A 24,229-nucleotide genomic window follows, 5' to 3' on the forward strand; every position below is an offset into this window, starting at 1 on the left:
AGTTTAGTCTACATACCTTATAATGATAACATTTAGGAAATCCCTTAAAAATGACAAATTTCTACTAGTCCTTATGATACCTTAACTATTGGGCAGTTTGGCAAGGACTACAGGACTAGTGCCAATTTCTATCGCTGCATAATGTATCCTTGAAGTGGGAGGAAAGCCCGGAGTTGTGATTGTCTCGATGTTTTCCACTTTGGTGAAACCCACAAGCACTGGTATGGTGCTGACAAACCTGGAACCATGACCAGTGGGAATCTTGGATTTGAATCCACAATCATACCAAAGGGACATAACTGTGTGAACAACATAGACACATGGATATATCCTTCGTCTCACCTATTGAGATTATGTCCCCTGGGACTATTTCATCAGATAAAATTCGCAGCCACTTCCGGTTCCGATAGGCCTGAAACATGGAAAGAGTTGACCAACTCCTGTCTCTGCATTGAACTTACCGTATTCAACGTAATAAGCGCCCCGATCTAATAAGCGCCCACGTCGAGATTTGCTAATACATTGGCTAGTGAACAAATTCAATTAGCACCCCTTCCGACCCCCATATAATACGCACCGTTTCCTTCCCCTTTTCGCGTATAATACGCACTCGTGTGTTATATGCACCCTTTATTATTGACAATAAAATTCTGGAAAAATATAACTGCCGTTCATAAACATTTCAGGCTGTCAGCATAAACCACAAAATTTAACTTTCAACTCTATTTTTTTTACCAACATAATATTCTAATAAGAGCCCCCTATTTCTAATTTTGAGAGCACCCTGGGCGCTTATTACGTCGAATATGGTAATCACATCATCACATGACTGTTAATTTCTTTTGAGGCATTTTTTACATGTTCATATACAAATAAACCAAGAGTACAAACATAATTGAAATTTGGCAAAGAAATTAACACGCAGTTGGGTTGGGTTAGATCTTAATCATCCGTGTAAGTTCACCAAAATCCTTCTGCATCAAAGCTTAAACATTTCTGAGACAAGTATGACAATTCTGATGAAGAAGTAACACATTTCATCACACTAGCCAGCTGCACCATTTTTCCAAAGACATTGCCTGCGAAATATATTATATTTTTTATGTTAGCTCCATCACAACAATGTGCTTGGGAAGTTTTTTCCTTTATGAATATCAGGATAATTATTGTGTGAAACCATAAATATGATTTCACATTACTTTTAGCAATATTCCAGCAATAACATGAGGGGGCACTGGGAATGTTCTTTACACAAAGTACCCATGTGGGAAACTGAACCTGGAAATATGAACAACTAGTCTGCCTAACCTAGTGTTTGAATATAAGGGGAACCTGGGGTCCTTCAGGGTTGCTCCTATAATTCTTCAATCCAGGGACCCCAATATATTTAAGTTTTATCCTTAGTGCTGGGACAATGACTCCTTTCACACTTCATTGTGGACACTTCTATCAGTACAATGTCTCATGACTAAATTGTCTGTCTGTCAACTACATCACCTGCATCACATAGGGTTTATTCCCCATCTTCCTGATCTCCGACATGTTGCGAAGCTGCTGTTGTACGAGCGTGGCCTCGAACGCTATCAACATGAACAGTGTAAACACACTGTAGTACCAGTACTCGTCCAGGCACCACAGACCCACGCAGAACACTTGGAACACGAAGAATGGTGCGGTGGCCCTCTCACTGAACAGCTCCATGAACGCGGGGATGTCCATGGTCATGCTACAAAGATGGAGCAGTAACACGGTTGGTGTCACAAACTGGAGCATGGTTTCCTCACAGAAAATATTTAAACTGTATATTAAGCATGTTGAGGGACCCAATAAACACACAAACATTATAATGATATTCATATATTTGATCAGTGGTTTGAAAACTTCCAGTTTCTTAATAAACACACAGTTTATTATTATGATTATTATTATTATTATTACTGATATTACTGTTTAAATTATACTACGTCATATGTAAGAATTTCAAAATTCACTGTCGACCCTCACATATCTATGCCATCACTAACAAACAAGATAATGGGGTCGGGCTATGCTGACACACCAGTTCCAAGCCAATTAACAAGTATGAAATACTCATATCCCCGCCAATATGACATGTCTGGTTGTGCCCAAGGCAAGAAATACTGTACGGTTTTCAAGATCTACTCCGGAAAGGAGCACTACCGCCATTTTCAGTCTAAGTCAAAGTCGTTGCGATGGAAACTCAAAAAATAAATTTTCAAAAAAACCCAAACAATCAAACGGCACCAGTTCACCACTGTACCTATGTGCCAAGTTTGGTTCAGGTATCTCTCATGGTTTTTTAGTTCTGCTCCAGAAACGAAACGTGACAGAAGGAAGGAAGGAAGGAAGGAAGGAAGGAAGGAAGGACGGATGGAGAGCACCCATTCCTATATCCCCCTTCCACTTTGTGGCAAGGGATAATAAACACAGAGTTTATTATCATGATTATTACAGTCTTAATTATACCATGTTATATCTAAGAATTTCAAAATTCACTGTGGACCCTCACCCTCACATATCACAGACCTACCAATTACATAATGGGGTCAGTGTATGCTGACACGCCATCAACCAAGTCACCCTGACAACACCTTATCAATGAGTCACGGCAAGCATAGGTTGATTGAAACACTTACTTGTTGAGTCCGAACTTGGACTCTGCCGCCTTCATCTCCACCTCATCCTGGTAGCCCTTCCACTCCATGTAGTACTTGATGCTGTGGTTGTCGGGGAAGGACAACGTGTAGAACTGTTTCCGCTCGTCCGCATCATACAGGTACTTGGTCTTCTGGAAGTTGAACCATATCTCCTCCCCTTTCTCCTTCTAAAGACAAAATTAACATTGTATGGATAAAGAACTACCCCATCATAATAATGTTGTTGTTTGGTTGTTGTTTGTTTGTTGTTTAACGCCACACTCAGCAATATTCCAGCTATATGACGGCGGTCAGTAAATAATTAAGTCTGGACCAGACAATCCAGTGATTGAGATCATGAGCATCAATCCACGCACTTGAGATGATGACATGCATCAACCAAGTCAGCGAGTCTGACCACCTGATCCCGTTAGTCGCCTATTTCAACAAGCATTGTCGCCTTTTACGACAAGCATGGGTTGCTCATTATGATAACGTCATAATGTTCTACATACAGTAGATCCAAGTATACTGTCATCAAAGAGAAATCATTCCAGTACATGATAAACATGATCAAGTAGCACCATGCCATGTTGTCCATAGAGTTTTCACTACAGTCAGTATGTCTGAAATATACTGCCACACCTGCTTTACATCTAGGCACAGCAACACTCAGCATCGTTTATGAAGCAAGATCAACAAGATGTCTTCAACACAGCTCCTAATTTGCCACTTAAAGATACTGTACACCTTCATCATGGAGACAGTTACCAGCATCAAGCCATCAACTAACTCAAGAAGCTTAAGGTGCGTTCTCACGGTGCGATTTGTAGTAACAACTTGTAGCATGCAACACAGTCTGAACAGTGAGTGAGTGAGTGGGTTGGGTTTAACGCTGCTTTTAACAGTATTCCAGTTATATCGCGGCGTGTCAGCTTAATGTGGGAGGAAAGCCCGAAGTGATGCAGGTCTCAGAGGTTTACCACTTCGGTGAAACCCACGAGCACGGGTATGGTGCTGACAAACCTAGAAACATAATCGGGGCAAACCGGGATTCGAACCCACAATCATAGGTTTCTGGCGTGCCCAAGGGACGCGACTCTGAACAGCGAATCGCGGCGCCTAAGACGACTGGGCCACCCGTGCCCCCAACTAACTCAAGAAGCTTAGTCTATCATGAAGCTGTCATGCTTAACCATGTGTTAACAAGAGCAATGGAATTCATGAAACATGCACAACCGACATGTATACATGATACAGGAGGCAAGGTTTAATGTAGTGGTGGCATGTATACATGATACAGGAGGCAAGGTTTAATGTAGTGGTGGCATGTATACATGATACAGGAGGCAAGGTTTAATGTAGTGGTGGCTTGTATACATGATACAGGAGGCAAGGTTTAATGTAGTGGTGGCATGTATACATGATACAGGAGGCAAGGTTTAATGTAGTGGTGGCATGTATACATGATACAGGAGGCAAGGTTTAATGTAGTGGTGGCTTGTATACATGATACAAGAGGCAAGGTTTAATGTAGTGGTGACATGTATACATGATACAGGAGGCAAGGTTTAATGTAGTGGTGGCATGTATACATGATACAGGAGGCAAGGTTTAATGTAGTGGTGGACAGTATGGCCATATAAATACCGACTGCAATCATTTTTTCACTGAAGTATGACAGGATGGATGTGGGAGGGATGCATACCGTTCTTCGAGGAAGTATGGTTTTACACCTCTTTTAGCAATATCATGATGGGAGGGTACAAGAAATGGGTGCCCATGTAGGGATTCGTCCTTAAGAATGATGAGAGAGTGATAAAAGCAGCAGGCTACTATCAGTCCACTGTGAAATATGTGATCTATGATTTCTACATTAGGATGATAATATATAATACATGTCAAAACTGCATTTTCCCTAATCATGTTTTAGTTTTGCCAGCAATTCACAAACCACAGTGTCCCTAGCAGAAAGAGGGTGAAACGCTACATCGGTGCACCTGTGCATCATGAGTTTTCATGCGTCGATATATACTACTCAAAAGAAGTTAAGGAACATCCAATTCTTTCAAATGGCTACAGCTAATCTCTCATGCCATGACAGATTAACTCGATAGCCACATGTAAGAATTGTGTGTTCCTTAACTTCTTTTGAGTAGTATATTTTTTTCAATATTGATCCAGGACAAGGCACTTGCTAAAATAAATTACTTACTACTCGTTTAATCGGCTGCATCATGTTCATTGTTTGAAGGCAAATTAAGTGTAGTGCAACATGATTCTATTTAATACTTACAATTAGTCAATACTTACAATTTCTTATTGCAATTTATTACAATAATGATTCATGTACAGGGATACGTACTACAATGTATGCATGCATTCTTCCATCTGTAATTTATGAACTTCCCTGCATATTTTTGACAACTTCGCATCTTGTTATTGTGGATATGGTCACAACAGATCTGTTATAGACAGATTCTATACAGGAAACTGGTCTCAAAACACTTTTTCGATAAGAGAAAACAGTTGCTAATTTCATCATTTCAAATCATTAAATCCATTGTTGTCACTTATGTAAACTTTTCCAAGCAGATGGACTTTTGCATGATTTTTTCAAATCGTGGTATACCTGTATTACTGAACACCTCTACCCTGTCTACTTGCAATGACATGCATGATGGATACCTAGACAGAATACTTGCAGCACAGTATCAATCTTAACATGAGGGATACTGAGACAGAATACTGGCAGCACAGTATCAATCTTAACATGAGGGATACTGAGACAGAATACTGGCAGCACAGTATCAATCTTAACATGATGGATACTGAGACAGAATACTTGCAGCACAGTATCAATCTTAACATGATGGATACCTAGACAGAATACTTGCAGCACAGTATCAATCTTAACATGACGGATACTGAGACAGAATACTTGCAGCACAGTATCAATCTTAACATGACGGATACTGAGACAGAATACTGGCAGCACAGTATCAATCTTAACATGATGGATACTGAGACAGAATACTTGCAGCACAGTATCAATCTTAACATGATGGATACCTAGACAGAATACTTGCAGCACAGTATCAATCTTAACATGATGGATACTGAGACAGAATACTTGCAGCACAGTATCAATCTTAACATGATGGATACCTAGACAGAATACTTGCAGCACAGTATCAATCTTAACATGATGGATACTGAGACAGAATACTTGCAGCACAGTATCAATCTTAACATGAGTGATACTGAGACAGAATACTGGCAGCACAGTATCAATCTTAACATGATGGATACTGAGACAGAATACTGGCAGCACAGTATCAATCTTAACATGAGGGATACTGAGACAGAATACTGGCAGCACAGTATCAATCTTAACATGACGGATACTGAGACAGAATACTGGCAGCACAGTATCAATCTTAACATGACGGATACTGAGACAGAATACTGGCAGCACAGTATCAATCTTAACATGACGGATACTGAGACAGAATACTGGCAGCACAGTATCAATCTTAACATGACGGATACTGAGACAGAATACTGGCAGCACAGTATCAATCTTAACATGACGGATACTGAGACAGAATACTTGCAGCACAGTATCAATCTTAACATGACGGATACTGAGACAGAATACTGGCAGCACAGAATCAATCTTAACATGATGGATACCGAGACAGAATACTTGCAGCACAGTATCAATCTTAACATGACGGATACTGAGACAGAATACTTGCAGCACAGTATCAATCTTAACATGAGGGATACTGAGACAGAATACTTGCAGCACAGTATCAATCTTTACATGACGGATACTGAGACAGAATACTTGCAGCACAGTATCAATCTTAACATGAGGGATACTGAGACAGAATACTTGCAGCACAGCATCAATCTTAACATGAGGGATAATATTACGTCCAATGCAGCTCAAAATATCAAAAGGGGTTTCTTGGAATATTTATGCATTTTCACACACATTTAGCATGTTTAGCAAGGACTTGATCAAGGGCTTGGAATCAATTCAATAACAGTACAATGTCCATAATGACAATCAATCAACTTACTTGCCATGTTTGGCTTAAAAGATTGATAATCAGAATTATTGCTGATGGGAATAAATATTAACGATTATTGATATGAAAATTGTGTCTTCGATAAAATCTTAGAAAAACAAATATGTTGAAATAAAATTTAAATTTACCAATACAGACTTGTTATTGTCAATCATGTCAATTGACAAAGACAGAAAGCAACTGTTTTTGTCATAGCTTAATGTCCACAAAGTAATCCGTGCATATATGTGTCACCACCCACCAGTAGCATGAAGTATGTTGATTTCTTTCGGATTTTTTTGCACATTCATTGTCCGATATTTATCGATAATTGATCGATATTTAGTTAACGATTATCAATCTCTATGAGAATCGCAGGTGAGAACTAGCCTTTTAATTTAAGTGGCACTTTAGAAGCTTTAGTATCAATGAAGACAGAGTTGCCATTCAGATATCAACTTCCTTATCCTTTCAACAAGTGTTCAAAGTGTAGCATGGTGTAGTTCCTCGGAAAGAATAAGGAAAGCTGAAATCAGACCTTCAAGTGAATATGATCTTAACAGATAGATTTCCATTCAACATGTTCAAGTACTTAATACTCATCATTGTTCATCATGCCCATGGCTCCACATCAATCACGTACAAAAGCTACCCACACAGAGACATGACATACCAGTTTATTATTCAACATCTGACTAAGTTCAAAGACTTTGTTTGTAAAATCATCCTTCTTTACCTTTTGGTGATGCAGTCGAATAAGTTCTGTAGATCCATTGTTTGGTGTTGGCACAACCTTCACCCAGGACGCCTTGAACGGACTGGTTTCCTGTCAAAACATTGATCACGTTGATTAAGTACATTAACACGAGTAAGAATAGGTTAGTACAAGAGGTCTGATGTTTAATTATTGAAATGGTCAGTTAAATGCTGAGGCTGGATGTTCCATACAGGTACATACAAGTTTAATCATTTCCAATTGGAGGTCAGTTGTATTTTCTTTCAGTCAAACTACCGCCAGAAACATATGATGAAAATGATCATGGTGAAAGACCATTTAACAGGTTTGACATGCTTGATAACTGACAAAATGCAACAAGCAAGTAGCAGTGACTGAATCTTGGACATACATATCCAGCCTCAAACTGCACCTCTTAAGAAAGTGTGGGACAAATTTGGAACCAATGATTCGAAAACTGCCCTAAGGCACAAGTAACATACTTCTTAGGATATTTGCCATACACTTTAATTTCGAAAGAATTTTAAATTTTCATGATTTAATATTTCAGTTTGATATTACTCAAAATGAACACATTGTCACCCTGAGGAGGACCAACCCAAAACCAATGGTAATCAATGACTAACGATCGACCCCTCACCATATGGTATCCCATTAATTTCATGAAGGTGCAAAATCAAATCTTTAAATGTCACATTAATTGAGCTATCTGATATATCTCTGAGGTTAGAAAATATACCGATAGAAACTGAACGAGTATTACTGTAAATCAGTATCATGTCTTACTTTAGAACATGTGAGTGCACATCTCACATGAATCGACCACAAACAAAACAACGCCGTCAGAATCTGCACCAAGCCGATAATTGCCAAAGCTATCAAACCGCCCTCGTAGTAATCCTGAATTCCATAGACATTAGCCCACGTATAAAACCAAGCTATATAAATGAAAATAAAGGGCGCAACATAGCCATGCAATGATACATGTCGAATATTATAGTAGGAAACAGATTGGATCTCGTCATTTAAGGGCGCAGCCATCTTGAAGTCTCATATTCCGCAGCAAATGTTTTCCCCGGTTACAATTCCATGAAAGTTGATAATGAATTCAAAATCACGTCTAATTTGGGACTTGAATGATTGCATCATTGACTATTTAGTAAAATGTTATTATTCTAATTTATATATTTTTATCATTGAAGTGATCAACAACTCGGCTGTTTCATGTAATTTTCTCCGACGTGCAAAACATGTGTTTCTGTTGTGGATAAGGAATCTTGAGTTCAGAAAGTGTAAGGCAAAACACGGCGGTCAGTTGATGATGACATTACACAATTGCATGCTTTTACATAACAGCCAGCAGCGTCAGTTATCAGTTATGTTTACTTTGAACAGATGAAGCTGAGCGTCAGAGACATGCTTCTAAAGGCAGCTTCTTCAACATGTATTATGATATGATACATGCTGCATTATAGAGAACTAGATGTGATATTCATTAGGGCTTGGACGAGTCCAAATTTACTACCCGGGTACCCACCACCCTTTTACCCGACCCTACCCGGGTACCCGCTGTAGGTCTCAGAGATAGGTTCAAATGTCCTTTTGGGGATAGTTTGACCGTAGCCCTGGCAAAATATATTTAGATACTCGTTTAAAACGATTTGGCCATGCATAAACTGAAGTTGAGAGAAGTTTTATCTTTATTCAAACATATAAAGTCCAAAGGAGCGGCACATAGTCAGAAAGAAATGCAAACATTAGTCACTTATAGTGTAACCATAGAGTTCTAGATAATTTTTGCCATTAAACAATATATCACGTGATTAACCACATGTCCGGGTAGTCCTGTTGGTACCTGGGTCCTGCTCGGTACCCACCTGATCCGAGTTCCCGAGTTACCCTTCCCAGCCCAAATATTCATTACACATTTTGTCCAGTTTGATGCATAATAAAAAGACCAAGCTGATTATTTTTTACAGAATTTATTATTTCTGAAATTCATGTCTTGAATATTTGACAGTGTAGAATCGCATACTTTATTATTGCAGTTGCAGTATACATGTATTTTTGAAAGTCGGTAGAAACAAAACATATTCCGCACTTTAGTTAGTTTTATTTACTCAAGGCTCAGGAATATGATGAAGAAAGTTACATGTCTTAGTCCTGCCAGGATCAGCTGATTGTGGGTTCAATTCAGAGACCTGCACTGGTTATCACCCTGATGACCCTTGATTTTTGGATTCACCAAAATATTGTGAAAGTCTCTGACCTGTATCATCATTATGCTGATTATCATCTTTCAATCCATGTATGCAGGTACAAGGATGCAGAGTTGAAATGTGACAGCTCGTGTATTCAGCTGAAGGAACTGGACTTGGACAAAATGTAGGTGATTATGGTGATCATTTCTTGTTTGGTTTCATGTACAACAGGATTTATCTCACCTTACATTTAAATACTAGCTTCTGATTAGTTAATTATTTGGGTAATTATTTTTCATGTAGCCCAATGTACCCCGCTGAGAAATCAATCATAACGCACCTTAGGTAACTTGCTTATCTCTCATAAGTATCGTTGAGCTGAAATAAACTGATGTTTATCCAAATGCATTGGTTAAGGGAAGTAACTCAGTTTGTTTCCTTCGTCTGCTAGGTGTCAAAATGTCTGATTCAAAGTGTTTTACTCAGTGAAACTTTGGACATATTCCGGATCTGTAGGAATAAATGTTGGTGAGATAAATTTGTTGTCAACCTATCCCTAGGGGCATAAGGTGTAGTGTACCTGTGTTCCACACAGGGAACATAGGCTCACACACAGGGTACATAGGCTCACACACAGGGTACATGGGCTCACACACAGGGTACATAGGCTCACGCATGATACATAGGCTCACACAGGCTACATAGGCTCACACACAGGGTACATAGGCTCACACACAGGGTACATAGTCTAACACACAGGGTACATGGTCTCATACACAGGGTACATGGGCTCACACACAGGGTACATGGGTTCACACACAGGGTACATGGGCTCACACACAGGGTACATGGGCTCACACACAGGGTACATGGGCTCACACACAGGGTACATGGACTCACACAGGGTACATAGGCTCACACACAGGGTACATAGGCTCACACAGGGTACATGGGCTCACACACAGGGTACATAGGCTCATACACAGGGTACATGGGCTCACACACGGTACATAGGCTCACACACAGGGTAAATAGGCTCACACAGGGTACATGGGCTCACACAGGGTACATAGGCTATCACACAGGGTACACAGGCTCACACAGGGTACATAGGCTCATACACAGGGTACATAGGCTCACACACAGGGTACATGGTCTCATACACAGGGTACATGGGCTCACACACAGGGTACATGGGTTCACACACAGGGTACATGGGCTCACACACAGGGTACATGGGCTCACACACAGGGTACATGGGCTCACACACAGGGTACATGGACTCACACAGGGTACATAGGCTCACACACAGGGTACATAGGCTCACACAGGGTACATGGGCTCACACACAGGGTACATAGGCTCATACACAGGGTACATGGGCTCACACACGGTACATAGGCTCACACACAGGGTAAATAGGCTCACACACAGGGTAAATAGGCTCACACACAGGGTACATAGGCTCACACAGGGTACATAGGCTCTCACACAGGGTACACAGGCTCACACAGGGTACATAGGCTCACACACAGGGTACATGGGCTCACACACAGGGTACATAGGCTCACACACAGGGTACATGGGCTCACACACAGGGTACATGGGCTCACACACAGGGTACATGGGCTCACACACGGTACATAGGCTCACACACAGGGTAAATAGGCTCACACACAGGGTACATAGGCTCACGCATGATACATAGGCTCACACAGGGTACATGGTCTCACACACAGGGTACATGGGCTCACACACAGGGTACATAGGCTCACACACAGGGTACATGGGCTCACACACAGGGTACATGGGCTCACACACAGGGTACATAGGCTCACACAGGGTACATAGGCTCACACACAGGGTACATAGGCTCACACACAGGGGGATGGTCGGGTAGCCTAGTGGTTAAAGCATTCGCTTGTCACGCCAAAGACCAGGGTTCGATTCCCGACATGGGTACAATGTGTGAAGCCCATTTCTGGTGTCCCCCGCTGTGATATTGCTGGAATATTGCTAAAAGTGGCGTAAAACCATACTCACTCACTCACTCACTCACTCACTCACTCACTCACACACGGTACATGGGCTCACACACAGGGTACATAGGCTCACACACAGGGTACATGGGCTCACACACAGGGTACATGGGCTCACACACAGGGTACTTAGGCTCACACACAGGGTACATGGGCTCACACACAGGGTACTTAGGCTCACACACAGGGTACATAGGCTCACACACAGGGTACATGGGCTCACACAGGGTACATGGGCTCACACACAGGGTACATAGGCTCACACACAGGGTACATGGGCTCACACACAGGGTACTTAGGCTCACACACAGGGTACATGGGCTCACACACAGGTTACATAGGCTCACACACAGGGTACATCACACCATATATGACTCAAGATCAGTTGACAACTTGTAGTATCATATCCTCAGTGACAGGGTCGGCTTACAGGTATCATGTTATTACTGTGGACCTAGATTGTGTGGCCGAATAGGGAGCTGAACTGTAGATTTGCAGGGTCTTTAGCCATTCTATTTAGCTCATCAGGATTGACTGTCCAAGTGAGGTTACGGCATGGCATGTTGTACATCATCTGTCATCCTCTGTCTGATACTTTCAGCTTCTCCAAACCAGCAGAAGGAATGAGCCTGAACCAAGAATGATGCCTGTCACCATGATCAGGGTGACACGACTCTGAATTGTTGATTATGTTGATAGCGCTTCATTAAAAATATATTTGTCTTTAATATAGAAAAGTGGCTTTGAATGTTACTAAGTTTGTATACTGTTTTGACCAGGAATGCCTCCATGCAACTGGTGGAGCGCCAGTGTGGCCGCTACCTCAACACCTACGCCACCTGCATCAGCAACTTCCCCGACACCTGGCACCTGGACTGCAACAAGCAAAAGCTGAAACTAGCCAGCTGTGCTGAGACTGAGTACGTTGTCGGCGCTATTCTTGTATTGACTTCCAAGGAGAAGTGACATTCACACACAGATTAAGGGCAATTATTGGGCTGGGGGCATGGGTGGCCCAGTCGTCTAAGGCGCCGCGATTTGCTGTGCAGAGTTGTGTCCCTTGGGCACGCCAGAAACCTATGATTGTGAGTTCGAACCCAGGTTCGCCCCGATTATGTTTCTAGTTTTGTCAGCACCATACCGGTGCTTGTGGGTTTCACCGAAGTGGTAAACGTCTGAGACCTGCATCACTTCGGTTAAAAACTATGTGATTACATTTGGACAAAAGTGAAAAAGGACAGATTCTGTCAGGATTGCATGGCAGAACAGATTCCCAGTGCTAGCCTTAAGAGCCATTTGAATGAGGATCAGATGGTTACAATGTGTAGCCGGATTTTCCCTACTGGCACTATGGTTTTGTAGTCAGTCACTCGTAATCAGGGACAAAATGTCTTGCACACTAACTTACACCTGTGCCTGTGTTACAGACTAACACCGATGACTATTAAAGACTACCACCTGTGCCTGTGATACAGACCAACACCTGTGACTGTTACAAACTAACACCTGTGACTGTTACAGGCTAACACCTGTGACTGTGTTACAGGCTATAACTCCGGTGACTGTTACAGACTATAACACCTCTGACTATTACAGGCTAACACCTGTGACTATGTTACAGGCTAACACCTGTGACTATGTTAAAGGCTAACACCTGTGACTATTACAGGCTAACACCTGTGACTATGTTACAGGCTAACACCTGTGACTATGTTAAAGGCTAACACCTGTGACTATTACAGGCTAACACCTGTGACTATGTTACAGGCTAACACCTGTGACTATTACAGGCTAACACCTATGACTATGTTACAGGCTAACACCTGTGACTATGTTACAGGCTAACACCTGTGACTATTACAGGCTAACACCTGTGACTATGTTACAGGCTAACACCTGTGACTATTACAGGCTAACACCTGTGACTATGTTACAGGCTAACACCTGTGACTATGTTACAGGCTAACACCTGTGACTATAACAGGCTAACACCTGTGACTATGTTACAGGCCTACCATTAAGAAGATCAAGACAGTCTGTGCCTCTCAGTTTGAGAAGTATGAGTCATGTGTGGTGGCCAACCCAATACATAGTGAGCACTGCCGGCCTCAGTTTGACCAGTTCAACAAGTGTGCCCAGAAAGTGTCTTCATACAGTAAGTAGTGTCTGACAGCTAGTCATTACAGACAAAACATCAGCTGCACATGATCTTCAGTGGTACGTGTCAGGTGCATGGTGATGAAGATCTAATCCAGGAACATACATGAGGCATATGGCATTCACTCCTGAATACAACAATATGCTCATTGTTTCATCCACAGCCACACACATCATTGAATCATTCATACACCTCAAGAAGATCCGTGGGACAATAGGTCTTCAGCAACCCATGCTGAAAGGCGACTATGCTTGTCGTAAGAGGCGACTAACGGGATCGGGTGGTCAGGCTCACTGACTTGGTTGATGCATGTCATCATATCCCAATTGTGTGGATAGATGCTCATGATCACTGGATTGTCTGGTCCTGACTCGATTATGTTTCAGACCGCCATCATACAGCTGGAATAGTGCCGAGTGCGGCGTTAAACAAGTAAACCAACAAACAAGACAATCATACACGTCGATATACATGTACCAGCCATATACATAAATTCTTTGAAGCCGACTAATCCCATGCTGTTTACTGCTGGTTGTGTATGCGAAGTGTAAACATATCACAACACTATAGTTTTACTTGGTGATATGTAACATGATTTACCAAGACAGTATACTTGTCGTAGTAATTTTGAATTACACTTTGCTGATAGCTTCTCAAATTGGTTAATAATCTCAGCTCTTGTGCAATATTTGTCTGTGTTTTTTGTCAGTTCAGGCGTTCATGCCTTATGGTTTATCAGTTCATCACTCTTCCTGATGTTGTCTTCACAGGTAATGATGACCAACACGCTGGGACATGACCTCAATATTCCACACAGAAAAAAGATGCTTTGCATCGGACCCAGACACCAGCATACATAGAATGAGTGTGAGTGAGTGTGTTTGTCCTCACACAGGGGTACTAGCAAACTGATTGTGGGTATGGGAGAGGTGAGAGTGTGTGTGGCTGTGAGTGTGTGTGTGTTTATTTGTTGGTGTCAAGGACTATATGAGGACAGTCGTGACTTCGACATGCAGACAATGGCGTCATACAGTAAGGAACAGTCACACAACTGTTCAAAACTTTATTGGGTCAGTATACATGTATACAGAGGACCTGCCTTAAATAATATAACATTTTTGGACCAATCTGGCCATGATTAGACCATGTCTTTTAATAGATATGTCACAATGTCTAAAATGTTTATTGTAATTATAAAGTACTGTAATAAACCAGAGTTGAAGCAAGACTGCAGAGTGTACTTGATTGGTCACGGAAGTGTTGAATTATATTATACATGTATATACCACACCTATCCAGATACGACCCATGAAGAACTGGGGTAGAATAGGTCTTCAGCAACCCATGCTTGTCGTAAGAGGCGACTAGCGGAATCGGGTGGTCAGACTTGCTGACTTGATTGAAACATGTCATCGTATCCCAATTGCATGGCTTGATGCTCATGATATCAATCACTGGATTGTCTGGTCCAGAATTGATTATTTACAGATCGCCGTCATAAAGCTGGAATATTGCTGAGTGCGGCACTAAACAACAACAAAAAACAACCAACCAACCAAACTATCTAGATACACTTATCTGCTCAAATGTGGTTTATTTGTACCCAACCCATGGATCCATATCCATTCCAGTCATCATTTTCAACTCCCTGGGTAGTATTTCACGCAAGCTGCCTATGGGCGCTAGAGGGTTTTCACATCCATCTCACATTTCGGGTACCCATTCTCTGCTGGACGAACAAAGGCTCATTTGAACTAAGTCACTTGCTAGGTTGACGCCGATTTCTGGTGTCCCCTGCTGTGTTATTGCTGGAATATTGCTAAAAGTGACGTACATCCATACTCACTCACTAGTATAAAATGTGGGATGGCCTGTGAGAGTAAGGAACACTATTGACATGGTAAATCAGTATTTTGTCTTACAAGCAAGTCCCGAGTCCTGAATGTTAGTCCCACCATAACAGAAGGATAAAGTGACGGAGAGATTCCATGAAAAGTGGTCTTGTACAGAGGCCTGACAGTTTGACCTGTCCACTGTTGTCTCAGAACCTCACCTCCTACTTGTCACTGTTGTACCTCAAAATCTATGTTGCTTTTGTGTTAGGTTTGAGGCAAGGGTATGCACGTAGGCTAAAAACAGAACTCATTACAGTTTACAAAAAGATAAATATAAAAGTGGTGTGTTTTGTGAGATAGCACCGGTACAACAGACTGATTGAGTGTAATTCTGGTGTATATAGTAGCAAAGTAGATGGGACAAGTTGTGACCAGGTAGTTGTACTGTTTTGTCTGTAGCTAAATTTTCAGAACGGATGAAGCCATAGACCAAGGAAAGCCGGAAGACCTAAGGTTTTGCTTGTAAGTGTAAATATAATCTGCTAAAAAAGATACTCAAAAGTGATTTTAGATGTATATTTATTTTTTATTTAAATAGTCAACAGATGGTAATCGATTGTTCAAAATTGGCACACATTGTCATTGACCCAGTCTCATATGGCACACATGGAACAGTAGATTTTCAAGATGAAGGTCATCTGTTCTCAACATGTTGTATGGCCACCATTAGAGCCCAAAACTGACTGGCATCGTCGTCCTGTGGAAGCAATCAAGTCACGAATTGTGGCCCGGGGAATGTTCACCCACTCTGCCTGAAGTGATTGTGCCAACGGTCGGAGGTTCTGTGGATGTTGCTGACGTGCTCGCAGTCGTTGATCGAGTGTATCCCATAAATGGCAGGACAAAGATGGCATTGCAGGACAAAGATGTTGTGATTCCTCAAAAATGCTGTTGTCAGTCTTGCCATGTGAGGTCGGACGTTGTCTTGTTGGAAAATGATGTTCACTTGTTGCTTAATGGGAAGGACGCGTGGCGGAAGAATCTATCCATGTAACATTGTGCTGTTAAATTCCCCAGAACTTGCACCAAGTCTGTTCTATCAGTGTAGGAGATAGTTGCCCATATCATCACATTGCCACCACCAAATCTGTCCACTGCCTGCATGCAGTTTCGTGCATGACGTCTACCATCACACAGCGAAGCATGAAACGGGACCAAACTAAACCAAACTTGTCTCAATCGCAGTTGTGGACATGACACCTTGAACTGGTCGTCTAGCGAGAAAACATCAGCACGTAAATGCACCCTCACTGCCTGGGCGGATATTCTACGCAATCCTTGTATTGCCGTAGTTGTAGAGGTGGCCGTGGTGGTTCTATCATGTAAGCGACGTAGCCGTATGAATCTGTTCTGTTCTCTAGTTGTGATTACACGGTAAAGAGATCTGGGGAGTCTGATAACTGCTAACGGTTCCACAGTCTTGTAATGGTGTTGGTGCTGCGTGGAAACCCTGGGCTACAGCTGGAGGGGGATCTCCTGTTTGCAGTCGGCCGATGTTGAGTTTGGCTTCCGTCAGTCTTGACATTTTTGCTGTTTACTTGCTGTAAGATTGTGATGGCATGCAAATGAAAATCCAATGTTTTTACAGCCCACCAAGGTACATGTGCATGTCATGTTGGGGTGTTTCGGCGCCAGGTTCTCACGTGGTTGTGTTTTTGAGATTTTTTCATCTTTTCACCAAATTTCTGCAGTACTTCATTCTTTCAACACAAATTAAGCCCAATCCATGCAGAAATGACCAATTCATTTTTGGTATAAATTTTGTATGGATGTCAGCAACACTGTCAGATATTTACGATTTTACTACATTTGCGTTTCTTTTTATGCAAAGTATATGCTATTTCAGAAGGCCCAGCTGAAACATATAGTGCTTGAAAGTAAGACACAAGGTTGAATATAACAAGGGATTTAGTTTTGCATGTATAATGTAATAATTCTTTCATATTACTACAGTTAGACCAACTACAGTAATATGACACAATCTATAGAAATATAATCTTCAAAAAAGAAATGCAATACGGATTCTCTTGGCCATAAAAGCAAAATTAGCGGACCAAGATGTGCAAAATGAAGAGGTTTAATGTGCTACAGTGTCAGTGACAAATTTCCGGGATCAAAGTGATCACAACAAGGACATGCAAACCATTAGTCGGGAAAAACGTACGATTCGTAAAAACGCACCCAGTGCATTAACAAAAGGGCCATGGAGCTGCACGTACTGCACGTGCAGCAGCACTATGCACGGTATTAAAGTGCAGGGTTTTTGATTGCGTGGCATATGCGTCAATCGATCAGTGACAGTTCAACACATGCCAAGATTATCAGAAGTGCAAAGAAACAACGCCGCTTGCAGGCAGGGGAATCCCGATCAGCTGTAGCCAGGATTTTCAATTTAGCGCCCAGCACCATCACAAGACTATGGGATCGGTTTCAACAGCATGGGTCAACACGTGATCGGCCAAGGTCGGGACGACAAAGAGTAACCGACCCCCCCGCTCAAGATCGCTACATCCGACTGCGCCACCTGCGTCAAGGATGGTCACAGCCACCTCAACCGCATCCCAAATACCCGGACTGCGCATAATCTCCGACCAGACCGTACGAAACCGTTTAAGAAAAGCAGGTCTACGAGCGTCCTGTTCGACGCGTCATATTGAGTCGAGAACATCGTCAACAACGACTACATTGGTGTCATCAACACTGGGTATGGCCTCAACTGCGATTGAGAGATGTCTGGTTCAGCGACGAATCGAGGGGATGGAAGAGCACGGGTCTACGGACGTCGGGAAGAACGTTAAGCCAGAAATTGCGTAGAGGAAGTTGACAGGTTTGGTTGGGGTAGCGATGATGTGGGCGGCTATCTCTCATCATGGCAATCTCTCATCTTACGGTTCAGCGATACATCAACAAAATTCTCCTACCACACGTCCTCCCAATTGCAGCCAACGGCAACGGTGTATTTCAGCAGGACAACGCTCGACCGCATACAGCACGGATATGAAAGAATAGAGTGGTACTTAACTACTGTTGAGCAGTATAATATTACACTATAATAGGACATGGGTGCATGATGTCAATCACCGGATTGTCTGTCCCAGATTCGATTATTTACAGACCGCTGTCATATAGATGGAGTATTGCTGAGTGCAGTCTTGGACAACAAACAAACAAAATGAGGTAGTCGTTGCTGATGTCTGTGCCCTGTTCCGACTCTTCCATGCAGCTGTTATTGCCACGGCGTCCGGGGGCATCGCCGGCCCAGCTGTCTGAGGGGCAGCGATCCGCTGTGCAATTCTTTAGGCGTCGCAGAGTCCTGTGATCATAGTTTGAAATCCATGGTTCCACGTTTGTCAGCACAATGCGAGAGCTCGTGGGTTTTACCAAAGTGGCCCGGTAAACGTCAAAGACATGCATTTTCCTCCCACATCAAGCTGACACACCGTGACTTAACAGACATACTGTTCAGAGCGGCGTTCAACCAAACTCACGTAGGATTCAACGGCATTTGTACAACTGTGAGAGGTCGAAAAGAAGTGAAAACTAAGACTTTAACATGTGTTCACACACGATCAATTAAACATGCGAATAGCATAGTTTGTCTGTTTTTTTAGGCAAAGTTTTAAAATTAACTTTGACTCGAAATCAACCCAGCCTTGGTGTCCAACCTAATGCCTTGGAAACGCAAAAAGTAATCTTTAAGAAACCTATAAATAACAAAAGGTACTTTCAGCACATTTACTGGTATGTTTGCACATGTTTACGTTATGTTCCGGAATTGTGCCTTTTCTTTACCTGACGTAGAATAAACTGGTCTGGCTGCCCTGGTGTAGCATCCTACCCGAACCACAGCCTGGCTGTACTGGTATTGCATCATACCCGAACCATAGCCTGGCTGCCGTTGTGTAGCATTATACCTAGCCATAGCCTGGCTGTGCTTGTGAAGGATCATACCCGAACCATGGTCTATATACCACACCTATCAAGACGACCCGTGAAGATCCGGGGTAGAATAGGTCTTCAGCAACCCATGCTCACCGTAAAAGGCGACTATGCATGTCGTAAGAGGCAACTAACGGGATCGGGTGGTCAGGCTCGCTGACTTGGTTGATGCATGTCATCGATCCAAATTGCGTGAATCGATGCTCATGATATTAATCCCTAGATTGTCTGGTCCATATCTGCCTGGTGAAAAAAATATATAAATCTTTCTCCGCCAAGGACAGAATAAGAAGAACCATATAAGATTATTTTTATATCAAATACCAACCACTATATTTTTTTCTCTGATGGAAAATACCCGAGGCAGTGAAGTAGACGTGAATTGTAAACACTCTACGACCTGAACACAGAGATATAAGGTCCGACTGTTTTAATGTTTGTGGTGAACTAAGATAACCCAGAGAGAATATATTAAATATGGAATCCAACTCAGTCCAGAAAGATAAGGCAAATCTTGCATGCATCAGCTCCTGAAATGTACCATTTTTCTGGGCTCTATTTGAATATTACTTTGTAGTTTGTGGATATATGTTCTTAAATGAGATAACTGTATTTTGGGGACTAAGTCTAGATTTTGCGCCGCGACACCTTTGAAATACGACAATCTTATCGCTAAGGCAGATAGGATGGCGTCTGCTGTATCACTGACCACAAGGAACTCTCTCAAAAATGGCAATTATCAGTCACGTCATAGACACATAAACATATGACGTCACTTTTGTTGTATTTTACGTCACAATGGTAACTAAGTTCAATGACGTCATAATCATGACAATCACTTTCTATCACTTGGTGCTAAATTTTCACGCTCTTCGTTTTCTCCGTCATTTTGTCCATCAACATGTCTCCCATCTGGACTGTACCAGGGCATCCCAGGTGAGATAACCTTATCTTTACATGGAATCGAACAATGTATGCAAATTATCATTAGGAACCTTTAATTGTCTCTTGACTCTTAGTCACAACTAAACGTCACAGCTTTGTGAGAAGGGAGACGATGTTGTAAATTTGTTGTGACAGAATCAAATCGACATCTTTTGTTCCAATAATGTCAACACAACAGCTTGTCATGACTAATCATTTGCACCTAAAATGTTAATTGACATTCTTATAACAATATACATACTCAACAATCAACTTGACCTTTTTCATGAAAATCCGTCCTCAGTTTCAGCACAACAGCCTCGTCAGCTGGTGTCACCTCCTATGTTTCTTTCCGTGGTGAGTATATCCTCTTTATATACCACAAGCAAACAACTGATGTTAGTCTAAAGCTATTTGATATATGTCTATGTCAAATATCGAAATCAAATATGACTAAAATTACTGTTAACCATCATCTACGATGAACCAGTGCGCCATTGTAGGACTACTGAAGTAATAGGTCACTTTTATTTTGCAGATATCTCGTGGTTTTGCCCTGGCAAGATCTATGTTGTCGCTCTCACAATAATGGCAGCAATCGGTAGGCTGATTTTGTTTAATCTTCCCGTCTTACGTATTATATTTCATAAATATAACCATCCTCTTACCCACTCTCCATATCAAAAATAGTTCTGTATGTATGCTTTATCATAAAACGTCTTATATGAAATCATATGATGAATAGAAATAACCACAGATTGTTACATTTATCTGAAATATATATCTGATGTTGACAGCTTATCAATCTGTTTTCCTCAAAGACATATTGTTTTAGTTCAGCTGTAGTCACCCCATGTTTCTATTTCAGCTGTATTGGCCAGTGTCTACTACCTGTGGAAGACGTTCGGCAAAACACACAACCGTGCATGGCGGAGAAGCAACCGTCGCCTCTCTCGGTCCGTGGACGCTGAGTTTGGATGTGTAGACATTCCTGATATTATGGACACTCAAATGCTGCAACCGAATGCACCAAACCCAGTTTCTGACCAAATGGTCACGTGTCACTGTTTGGGGAGTCGATGTGATTGAGGAGGAGGAGGAAGAGGAGGAGGGGGAGTTGTAGATGTGTGTCGAGATGGAAATGTCCACATACTTTCATAAGACTTTTATACAAGAAAAGAGATCAATTGTACATAATGTGATTTTATTTTAAACCCAATTTGCTCTTAATGTTTACTTTATGCGTACTTGCATATAAATGAAATAAACCTGTATATCTTTTGTATTTATTTTTACCTTCATGCTATACGACGACGCCTGTTTCAGCCATGAAGTTACCATAAGTACACTTACACTGATTTTACCAGTGGCTACCTGGAATAAAATGCTTATAGCCATATGGCTACTAGGTATAAATTAAACATTGAGGCCTTCACTGCGTGGTGAGTGTACCCTAGGACACTCTGTACTACAGGACACTGCGTGGTGAATGTATCCTAGGACATTCTGTACTACAGGACACTGCGTGGTGAATGTATCCTAGAACAATCTGTACTACAGGACACTGCGTGGTGAATGTACCCTAGGACACTGTACTACAGGACACTGCATGGTGAATGTATCTTAGGACATTCTGTACTACAGGGCACTGCTCGGTGAATGTATCCTAGAACAATCTGTACTACAGGACACTGCGTGGTGAATGTACCCTAGAACACTCTGTACTACAGGACACTGCATGGTGAATGTACCCTAGGACACTGTACTACAGGACACTGCGTGGTGAATGTACCCTAGGACACTGTACTACAGGACACTGCGTGGTGAATGTATCCTAGGACACACTGAACTACAGGACACTGCGTGGTGAATGTATCCTAGGACACTCTGAACTACAGGACACTGCATGGTGAATGTACCCTAGGACACTGTACTACAGGACACTGCGTGGTGAATGTATCCTAGGACACTCTGTACTACAGGACACTGCGTGGTGAATGTATCCTAGGACACACTGAACTACAGGACACTGCGTGGTGAATGTATCCTAGGACACTCTGAACTACAGGATACTACGTGGTGAATGTATCCTAGGACACTCTGTACTACAGGAAACTGCGTGGTGAATGTATCCTAGAACACTCTGAACTACAGGATACTACGTGGTGAATGTATCCTAGAACACTCTGTACTACAGGACACTGCGTGGTGAATGTACCCTAGGACACTGTACTAAAGGACACTGCATGATGAATGTACCCTAGGACACTCTGTACTACAAGACACTGCGTGGTGAACGTATCCTAGAACACTCTGTACTACAGGAAACTGCGTGGTGAATGTATACTAGGGCACTCTGTACTACAGGAAACTGCGTGGTGAATGTACCCTTGGACACTCTGTACTAAAGGACACTGCATGGTGAATGTACCCTAGGACACTGTACTACAGAACACTGCGTGGTGAATGTACCCTAGGACACTCTGTACTACAGGACACTGCGTGGTGAATGTACCTTTGGACACTCTGTACTAAAGGACACTGCATGGTGAATGTACCCTAGGACACTGTACTACAGAACACTGCTTGGTGAATGTACCCTAGGACACTGTACTACAGGACACTGCGTGGTGAATGTATCCTAGAACACTCTGTACTACAGGACACTGCACGATGAATGTTCTCTAGGACACTGTACTACAGGACACTGCGTGGTGAATGTATCGTAGGACATTCTGTACTACAGGACACTCCGTGGTGAATGTATCCTAGGACATTCTGTACTACAGGACACTGCGTGGTGAATGTATCCTAGAACACTCTGTACTACAGGACACTGAGTGGTGAATGTACCCTAGAACACTCTGTACTACAGGACACTGCATGGTGAATGTACCCTAGGACACTGTACTACAGGACACTGCGTTGTGAATGTATCCTAGGACACTCTGTACTACAGGACACTGCGTGGTGAATGTATCGTAAGACACTCTGAACTACCTGATACTACGTGATGAATGTATCCTAGGACACTCTGTACTACAGGACACTGCGTGGTGAATGTATCCTGAGACATTCTGTACTACAGGACACTACGTGGTGAATGTACCCTAGACCACTCTGTACTACAGGACAATTTAGAATGGTGGATATTATTTTAGCTCCACTAAGATATCCTTTATCGTTAACATTTGGCCCACGATCCACACACTGAATGGATAATGAACTATAACCTACTTAAATTATAAACTATCCATTTTAGTGGTGTTGAATTATATTCAAAACCTAAATACGTCTCTTAACGTAAGGGTGGAGGCGATGAGTGGAAGAGCCCGTCGGTTAGCCATGTTTGAAGATTTTCAGTTTACGTCACAGGTCATTACAGATTTGATTTTAAATCCAGCTCAAATGAAACACAAGGTTAGTCTTAAATTTGGCAACTTAGAAAAGTAATAAAGTTTGCTCTGACCCTATGTTCAGTGTAACAAAGTATACTTATACCCTGAACTATTATAGTTAAAGCACAAGGACATTATAACTTTAACTGGAACGGGGCTTGGTACTGCGCGGATTGTCGATGACGTCACAATCTAATGACGTC

The 24,229-nt window shown here is 42.1% G+C and overlaps 3 protein-coding genes across 7 annotated transcripts in view; 2 read left to right on the plus strand and 1 right to left on the minus strand.

Annotated features, from left to right (window-relative positions):
- LOC124149038 (endoplasmic reticulum transmembrane helix translocase-like) overlaps positions 1 to 8,539 on the minus strand; it is a 32,585-nt gene extending 24,046 nt beyond the window's left edge. For all 4 annotated transcript variants that reach the window (XR_007219280.1, XR_007219282.1, XR_007219281.1 and 1 more), the window contains exons 1-5: positions 8,259 to 8,539; positions 7,473 to 7,562; positions 2,658 to 2,845; positions 1,498 to 1,726; positions 343 to 412 (exon numbers count right to left, since the gene is read on the minus strand). Coding sequence is in view for 1 of the 4 variants with exons in the window: in XM_046520369.2 (XP_046376325.1) it covers positions 343 to 412; positions 1,498 to 1,726; positions 2,658 to 2,845; positions 7,473 to 7,562; positions 8,259 to 8,513 (832 nt within the window). In the remaining 3 variants the exon portion in view is untranslated. The remainder of the gene's footprint in view (positions 1 to 342; positions 413 to 1,497; positions 1,727 to 2,657; positions 2,846 to 7,472; positions 7,563 to 8,258) is intronic.
- Positions 8,540 to 8,667: 128 nt separating this feature from the next.
- Positions 8,668 to 15,098, plus strand: LOC124149039 (coiled-coil-helix-coiled-coil-helix domain-containing protein 5-like). Of its 2 annotated transcripts, none has more exons than XM_046520371.2 (5): positions 8,668 to 8,782; positions 9,789 to 9,857; positions 12,492 to 12,632; positions 13,722 to 13,867; positions 14,641 to 15,098. In XM_046520371.2, coding segments are annotated over exons 2-5 (318 nt in total). In that variant the 5' UTR covers positions 8,668 to 8,782; positions 9,789 to 9,855; the 3' UTR covers positions 14,670 to 15,098. The 2 variants fall into 2 exon arrangements, with proteins under 2 accessions (XP_046376327.1, XP_046376326.1); XM_046520370.2 differs by having other exon boundaries at positions 8,676 to 8,764.
- A 5,337-nt stretch (positions 15,099 to 20,435) lies between these two features.
- LOC124149002 lies at positions 20,436 to 21,826 on the plus strand. The gene is made up of 4 exons (XM_046520334.2): positions 20,436 to 20,640; positions 20,933 to 20,985; positions 21,167 to 21,229; positions 21,497 to 21,826. Exons 1-4 carry the CDS (start codon positions 20,606 to 20,608, stop codon positions 21,715 to 21,717), a joined length of 372 nt encoding a protein of 123 aa, XP_046376290.2. The 5' UTR covers positions 20,436 to 20,605; the 3' UTR covers positions 21,718 to 21,826.
- The last annotated feature ends 2,403 nt before the right edge of the window (positions 21,827 to 24,229 follow it).

Source organism: Haliotis rufescens, unplaced genomic scaffold, assembly GCF_023055435.1.
Source record: "Haliotis rufescens isolate VD_foot unplaced genomic scaffold, xgHalRufe1.0.p SCAF_8, whole genome shotgun sequence".
Taxonomy (NCBI): domain Eukaryota; kingdom Metazoa; phylum Mollusca; class Gastropoda; order Lepetellida; family Haliotidae; genus Haliotis; species Haliotis rufescens.